This window comes from Cydia splendana, chromosome 7 (assembly GCF_910591565.1).
Source record: "Cydia splendana chromosome 7, ilCydSple1.2, whole genome shotgun sequence".
Classification (NCBI taxonomy): domain Eukaryota; kingdom Metazoa; phylum Arthropoda; class Insecta; order Lepidoptera; family Tortricidae; genus Cydia; species Cydia splendana.
In genome coordinates, this window is record NC_085966.1 from 20,376,800 (window position 1) to 20,384,689 (window position 7,890).

Below are 7,890 nucleotides of genomic sequence, written 5' to 3' on the forward strand. Positions count from 1 at the left end.
TATACAAGTGCGACAGAGAGGCAACACGTCGAACGTGGTTCGCGGTAGGCCCTCAGCTCACTGAGCGGACGGCCGTGGGTGCGCGTGAACGCGGAATTCGCGGATATCATTGTTATGATTGTTATATAAGCAAATCTTGTCAGTAGAAAAAGGCGGCAAATTCAAAAAATGTAGGCGCGAAGGGTTATCGTCCCATAGAAAATTTGAATTTCGCGCCTTCTTCTACTGAAAAGATTTGCTTGACCAAGTATATTATTTATATCCCTACTCCATACTAGATGTCGCTAGCGGTTCGCGGCGTAAGTAAATCTAAAAAACGCCTCTTCAATGAACGCAACATCCTACCTACCGTGTATGTTAGCTTTTTTTTCTCTGAAAACTAAAAGCCGTAACAGACTACCGCACCGCGACCTTGGTGCGTCGCACCCATAAGGGCGGTAGAGTCAGTCAATGAAAAGTCTGCAGCGGAATTGATAGCCCACGCAGTGCACCTAGCATTGACCATCTATATTTTAAACGTCAAACTTCTATGAAATTATGACGCATAAATGACACTTGCACTGCGTGGGCTATCAAATCCGCTGCAGACTTTTCTTGGTCCGACTCTAATCAGTTACGGCTTTAAGATATGATTTATTTAGATTTTAGACAAAAGCCTACCTATGTATAATGCTCCATCAGTAGATTTTAAAGACCGAGGTGGTCCGTGAGTTGGATAATTTAATAACCAATGTTGTGACCTACTGTGGTTAGTTATTAAACACATTCAATCAATGCGTGTTCAGTAACGGAATGTTGTAAGGTGTACAGTCGTGTCTGAAGATATCGATATATAGGGATAAAGTGTCAAAAATATGTACATATTAATATCTATGTATATTTTCAGACGTGACCGTAGGTACCTAGTTAAATTGCAGCACCTAAACGTATTTCTCATTGGCACTAATGTTGACTAGTAGAAAAAGCTCTAAGCTTAAAAGCCGCCCCTTATACTTTTCGTAATGTGCAATCTTCTTCTTCCTGCCCTTAATCACAACTTCATTTGGGGTCGGGCCTTCTTGTGCGTTTGCGCCAGGCCGGTCTGTCCTGGGTTGTCAACAATGGGATATTCTGAGTTTTTAGGTCCCTTTCGACAGTGTACCACGAAGTGGCGGGCGGTCTGCCTCTGCCTCTTGATCGCTGCGTGCTAATGTTCAGCACTGTTTTTACGGAGTAGCTATCGTCTCGCCTCATGACGTGCCCGTACCATCTTAGTTTCTCGGCTATTGGTGCAACTTTGAAGGAACCTCTTACATATTCGTTTCGTACTTTATCCAAGCGCGTCACGCCTCCTGCCCAACGGAGCATTTTCATCTCTGCTGTGTGTAGCTTTTGTTCGTGCTTCTTCAAAGTTGCCCAGCATTCGGAACCGTATGTCATGGTAGGTCTGACGGCCGCCTTATATACTTTTCCCTTAGTTTTTATTGGCACTTTTCTATCACACAGAACGCCGGACAGCGTTCTCCATTTAAGACGTATTAACTCGATGGTCCACATCTCGATCGATTTTTGAGTCATCTGTTAGCATAGAGCCGAGGTATTTAAAACGCGAAACCTTTGGGATTTTATTGCCGTCCACTACAAGATTGCAGCCAACCTCCTCAGTTCCTCCGAAGTCGCATTCCATAAGCTCCGTTTTGGTGCGGCTCACTCGTAGACCGTGTTTTTCGATTTCAGCTACCCATCCGTCTAAAACTTTTTGGAGCTCTGATGCGTTGTTCTCCACCAGCACTATGTCGTCTGCATATAATAAACTCCATGGGATCTCTTTTTGGATGTTTCTTGTGATGTAATCCATACACAGGTTAAATAATAATGGGCTCAGAGCTGATCCCTGATGAACTCCTACTTAGACTTTAAACGGGTGGGTTATACCAGCGGTGCTACGGATCTGGGTGGTGACATCCTGATACATGTTTCAGATCAAGTCAATGTAAACTTCAGGCACTTTCTGCGATCGGAGCGACTGCCATACCAGCTTTCTCGGTACCCTATCGAATGCCTTTTCGAGGTCTATGAAGACCATATACAGATTTTCCTTATTTATTTTATATTTGTCCATAAGTATTCTTAAAGTCTGTATAGCCTCTATGGTAGATCTTCCTGCAGTAAAGCCGAACTGGTTTTCTGTGGTTTTAGCAATCGCTGTTATCCGTGCTCCAATTACTCGTTCCCACAGCTTTAGGGTGTGCGATGTTAACTTTATACCCCTGTAGTTGTTACAATTAGCGACGTCGCCTTTATTTTTGTATATGTGACAAAGATAGCACTTGATATCCAGTGATTTGTGACGTTGTTTAGCAATTTTGAATATGGTAGTTTCATCCGGGGCGCTTTCCAATTTCTCATAGAACTTTTGGTTAGACATTGCTCTTGTTTGCGCGACTGCAGCTTTTGTTATGGTTTTCAACGTTTTGTAACCCTCTCGGTCCTCCTCTAGTCCAGCTTTTTGGCATAGTTTAAACGCGTCGCGCTTAGCATTGATTAATTCTTTGATATTGCTATTCCACCATGTAGTGTCTTTTGCCATAGCAAGGCGGCCTTTAGATACGCCCAGTATCTTTCTTGCGTTTTCCTGGCAATACGTTTCGAAATCTGTCCACTTTTCGTGCGCCGGCTTTTCTTTGTCATCAATATCTTGGTTTAAATAGGTTTTTATGCGGTCGATGAAATGGTTACCCTTGGCACTGTGTATGATCTTCCATTTTATTCGCTCGGTTTTGTCTACGTGGGTCCTAACCGGTTTCGGAAGTTGCATGACTGCTACTAATAGTCTGTGCTGCGCTGTTAGAGCTTCCCCTGGAATGACTTTGCAATCCCGGTACCATTTTAGCATCGATTTTGGGGAAATCATGTAATCAATTTGTGTTGCTGCCCTTTCGCTCTTATAAGTAATAAGATGTTCCTCCTTTTTCTTAAAACATGTGTTAATGATTTTATAGTTAAATTTAGTAGCAAAATTCAGAATATCTATTCCTTCTTGGTTCTGTTTTCCGTACCCGTACCCGCCATGCAGTGGCGTAGCTAGCATGGGTGGCACCCGGGGCGGAAATTGTGGGTGTCACCCCAAAATTCAATCAAAATTGTAAAATATGTTTAATATTTTACAATTATAAAATTACGTTTAATATTCCATAGCTCACAATTTACTCCATCGCTTTCATTTTAGATTCCATGAACTCTCAATAGTCCACACCCTGGCGGGTGTTGCCTCTGCGCGCGTTCTATAACACGGGCAAGGACAGCATCCGCTCGGTGTAACCCACATTTCATAAGTGTCATAAGGGCATCTACATGTTGGCTTGGGCTCCGCGCACGCCTCCCAAAGGTCCGAGTCATCATTGTCCCGTGAAAGATATACAAATAATTTACGTAAAAAAAAAACTTTTTTTGCCAAGTGCGCGATTTGAAAGAGATTCTGTAAAATCCCATTTCACAATGAATTTCAAATAGTCCAGAGTCACCCAATTAGAAACAGTGACATAGGTAGCTTCTCAATTACAGAAATAATCACATAATAAAAAAAAAACCTTTCTGAATAAAAAAACCTACGAGGCGCCAACATATTATTGTTACATACCAGGAACCCAGAGAGATTTTAACCATGCATTTCTGAGGCCAAAATAAGGAAAATATACTAAAAGAGTTTACGTCAATTTCGCCAAAATAAAATTGTTTTTAGATTTTTTGTACATAAAATGTAAATGTATGTAAATTTGTAAAACTGTCACCCAAAAATAATTTTAACTTTTTTTTGTCAATTACAGAAATAATCACATAATTAAAAAAAAAACTTTCCAAAGTTGAGAAACTTTCCACATGAGAATTTCTCGTTTTTCGATTTTTTGTACATAAAATGTAAATGCTATAATTTGTAAAACTGTCACCCAAAAATAATTTTAACTTTTTTTTTGTCAATTACAGAAATAATCACATAATTAAAAAAAAACTTTCCAAACTTGCGAAACTTTCCACATGAGTATTTCTTGGTAACTTCTGAGAATGTTCTCGAGAACGAGAATTTATTTATTTATCGTAGTTTATACCATGAATATTCACGATAGTTTAGGTGTAGTATCCTTACTCCCAGAAAATTCCGACTTTTGGTCTACCGCTTCCGGTCAGAAAAATGTATGACGGCCCGGCCAAACGGTCAGACCTAGGTGGGGGGTGCTCGACCAAATGTCATAGAGGGATCCTGTCAGTTTTTGACGCCGCCATGTTTTTTTCAATATGGCCGACTTTTTTTTAATTTTTTCAAGTTTGTCCTGGCGCGCTGATATTTTGGTCACGGAATCTCGGGGTCCCCTAAATACCTATGAAAAAAATTTTTTTTTAATAAATGCTACAATTGCGGGAAAACTGGCCACTTTTATTTTGTATGGCAACTTTTAAACGGTGCGTGATAGGTCCCCACCTATGCTCGACCAAATGTCATAGAGAGCCCCGAGACAAAACAAACTGCATTAAAAAAAAACAAAATGGCCGACTTTTTTTTTTAATTTTTTCAAGTTGGTCCGAGCGCGCTGAGATTTAGCATGGCGGGAGATAGAGGCCTCTAGATTCCTATGACAAAAAAAATTTTTTGGAAAAAATCCAAGATGGCGGAACAATAATTTCCATGTTGCAGGAATGTTCTGAGAACATTCTCGAGAATGTTTCCGCTTTTTGGGAATGTTCTGCAATTTGTACATTGCTATGCTGGTGGTACTGGACTATGAAACTAGGCGAATTCCAAAACAGTTTATAGGACATTTTAGTCTTTAAATATGATCAGGAATATTCTGTCAAAATCTCTCGGGTTCCTCATGGTTGTATATTATTTCCTTAATGGCGGTTATGCAATCTGCCACAGTTTTACGAATTTTTATAGATGGCACTACTGATGTTCACGGTCGGGTGTCACCCCCCAAATGGGTGACACCCGGGGCGGGCCGCCCCCGCCGCCCCCCCCTAGCTACGCCACTGCCGCCATGTGCGTCCCGATGTGCATCACTTCTGGCTCCCACATGCCCATTTAAATCTCCTCCTATATGAATAGGCTCTTCCACTGGCACATTGAGCACAATCTCGTCAAACTCTTCCCAGAAGGCCTCCCATATAACCATTCCAGTCGCAGAATCACAAAGTGGTAACTAAATGTCAGATGTGTCGTAACAGAGTCCACACAATGTGTCTAGAATTGTTTCGAAACAAAGTGTCGTCGCCGTGTCTACACTTTTCCGTAACAAGGTGTCGACACATTTGTGTGCACTTTGCGTGCGGTTTGCGACTAAATCTGACAGCAAATTTGTGACAGCAAATGTCAATATAAAATACCTCTTGAAAACCAAGGTTTGTCAAACTACTATTAGTGTCTCGTGTGCTCGTAATTCTAGTAAGTCATCATGGGCAATGCAAATGATAATAATCGACCGAAACCATATAAACACCCAACACCCGTCAACCTTTAACAGAAAAGTTTTTAAAGAAATTCAATAAGCTACTTAGCTCAGGCAACGAATGCTCCAAAAGTTGTAGAGGGAAATGCTCGGAACACAATTTTTGACTCCGTAACTCGGTTTGACAAGTTAGGAGGTGAACATATCAAAAGTCCCCGGCCGTAGCCCTTGAGCGGGGGGGGAGAGAGGGGGCTTTGAAGGTCCCATTTTCCCGTTTTTCGATTATATCTCGGAAACTATGCATCTCAGCGACATGGCCACTTATACAAAATGAAAGTTAATTTAATTTGTTACAAGTTTATTCCGTCAATTTTTTCGATATGTTGAATAGTTTTTGAGATATCCGCTCTTGAAAGTTTATTTAGGGCTCTCAATTTTATCTTGATATATCTATATCAGTGAAGGTGCTAGGCCGTGTTTGGTATCGTTTTCGTATAAATCTGGGGTGCTGAATCCATTTAAGATATCACATTGACACCATTCCACAAAATAAAAATAAATCTTTTTAGGGTTCCGTACCTCAAAAGGAAAAAACGAAACCCTTATAGGATCACTCGTGCGTCTGTATGTATGTCCGTCTGAATACACAAAATAGTTCTTTACCTATAGATGACAGGAAAACCTATTAGAAATGTGCAGTCAAGCGCGAGTCGGACTTAATGTACGGAACCCTTAATACGCGAGTCCGGCTCGCACTTGGCCGGTTTTTTTGAAACTCTTCTTGACGCTTAACCGCTGAACCGATTTCGTTGAAATTTGGTATAGAAATAGTTTGCGTCCCGGAACAGGACATAGGATAGATCTTATAACCAAAATCATCTTTTGAAGGTGTGAAAAGTGGCGTGGAAATTTGTACGGGAAATCAATAACCGCTGAACCGATTTATATGAAATTTGGGATGGTCTACATCTTTGATTTAGTTAAAAATGATGAAAAAACATGACTTCAAACCTAAACTTAAACAGTATTAACTTCAAGAAGTCAATTCTGAATTCCCCCCTACACCTCATTTCACACCTTTAAAGGGTGATTTTTGAGATAACTTATTATATCCTGTCTCGGGACTCAAAATATATGTGTACCAAATTTAAATTAAAACTGTTCAGCAGTTTAAGCGTGAAGAGGAGTTTAAAAGAAAGTATTTTAATAAGTTTATATGTTTTTACTTCGGAATGGTGTCAATGTGATACCTTAACTAAATTTGGTACTGCGAATTTATACGAAAACGATACCAAAACATGGCCTCGTAGCTTTACTGTTGTAGAAGTCAAAATAAAATTGAGTGCCCTAAATTCTTATTACTTGGCCAAACTTGTGTAGAAGGAAAAGGTAAAATAAAAGTCTTCGGCAGGAATATAAGACACAAATATATTTTTTTTTGCGTTACTATTTCATTCATCAAATATAAACATACCTTGATTATACTATTCTAGTGAGATCCTCATAGATAAACAAAAACATTTACTTAAAAAATTACAAGGTCGAAATGTCACGGAACTTTTTTTTTTTTCCTTTATTAAGGGGCTTTTTCGATTGAACGAATATGTCACACCATAAAAAACAGACTTAATTAACAAAGTTAAAAGAAAGTAAATAGCTACATCTAGTTTAATTACATCCCACATTTCTGTCCCTCAGACCGCACTTAACAATATTTAGTACCTTTTCAACAACCTCAGACATGGGGTTCGAAAGGTAGGTATTACATAACCCAATGGAACTGTCATTGTCATGAAATATCTGTCTTCTAAGTCGCTCATTTCGGACACACTCCATTAAAATATGATACACATCCTCGACGCGATTACATAAGGTGCATAATTCCGAATTCACTTTACGCATGAGGTAGGCGAACTTATTCAATGGAATGTGTCCAGAGCGCAATCTCAATAATAAAACTAGATCCTGCCTACACAACACACTATTATCAATCCAAGGAGAATTAAAGGGTTGTGGCTGTATTGTCTTATACCAAATACCTTTGTCCCTAGATCTCTCGTCGAAATATTCCTTCCACAATTCGCGACACTTTAATTTGACTAAATGTAAACAGTCATTATTGCCCCCATATAATGTTTCAAGTGAAATTCAATGCCATCGCTGCATGCCTGTTTTGCTAATGCATCAGCTGTCTCATTGCCACTTATACCTACATGCGATGGAATCCATTGCAATATTATAACTTTTGCCATAGATTTAGTAATATGTGAAAAATATAAACTTTTATGACAAAAAAAATCTGGGCACAATTTAAGAATCACCCAATTGCGTCGAGGAATCATCTGTATTTTTGTTGCTTGTTTCATTACCTCCTCGCTTCTTTTTTGTCCTTTGTATTCTGTAGCAATTTGTTAGATCTGAAAATAAAGATAACTTGCGTCGTCACGGATGTCGATTTATAGGTTTTAGG

The 7,890-nt window shown here is 39.6% G+C and overlaps 2 protein-coding genes across 2 annotated transcripts; both read right to left on the reverse strand.

Moving 5' to 3' along the window:
* Positions 1-1,038: 1,038 nt before the first annotated feature.
* LOC134792343 (uncharacterized) lies at positions 1,039-1,954 on the reverse strand. Its single transcript, XM_063763613.1, has 3 exons — positions 1,915-1,954; positions 1,637-1,779; positions 1,039-1,557 (listed from the first exon to the last, which is right to left on the reverse strand). The coding sequence occupies exons 1-3, from the start codon at positions 1,952-1,954 to the stop codon at positions 1,039-1,041; spliced, it is 702 nt and encodes a 233-aa protein (XP_063619683.1).
* A 3-nt stretch (positions 1,955-1,957) lies between these two features.
* LOC134792344 (uncharacterized) lies at positions 1,958-2,875 on the reverse strand. The gene has a single exon (XM_063763614.1). It carries the CDS (start codon positions 2,873-2,875, stop codon positions 1,958-1,960), a length of 918 nt encoding a protein of 305 aa, XP_063619684.1.
* Between the last annotated feature and the right edge of the window lie 5,015 nt (positions 2,876-7,890).

What these genes read in the sequence shown, in the direction of transcription:
- LOC134792343 (XM_063763613.1), bottom strand. Translation starts at nt 1,954, where the DNA reads ATGTATCAGGATGTCACCACCCAGATCCGTAGCACCGCTG. An exon ending in CCAGATCCGTAGCACCGCTG is followed by an intron (nt 1,780 to 1,914) that starts GTATAACCCACC and finishes TATTATATGCAG; the next exon opens with ACGACATAGTGCTGGTGGAG. An exon ending in ACTTCGGAGGAACTGAGGAG is followed by an intron (nt 1,558 to 1,636) that starts GTTGGCTGCAAT and finishes CTATGCTAACAG; the next exon opens with ATGACTCAAAAATCGATCGA.
- LOC134792344 (XM_063763614.1), bottom strand. Translation starts at nt 2,875, where the DNA reads ATGCTAAAATGGTACCGGGATTGCAAAGTCATTCCAGGGGAAGCTCTA.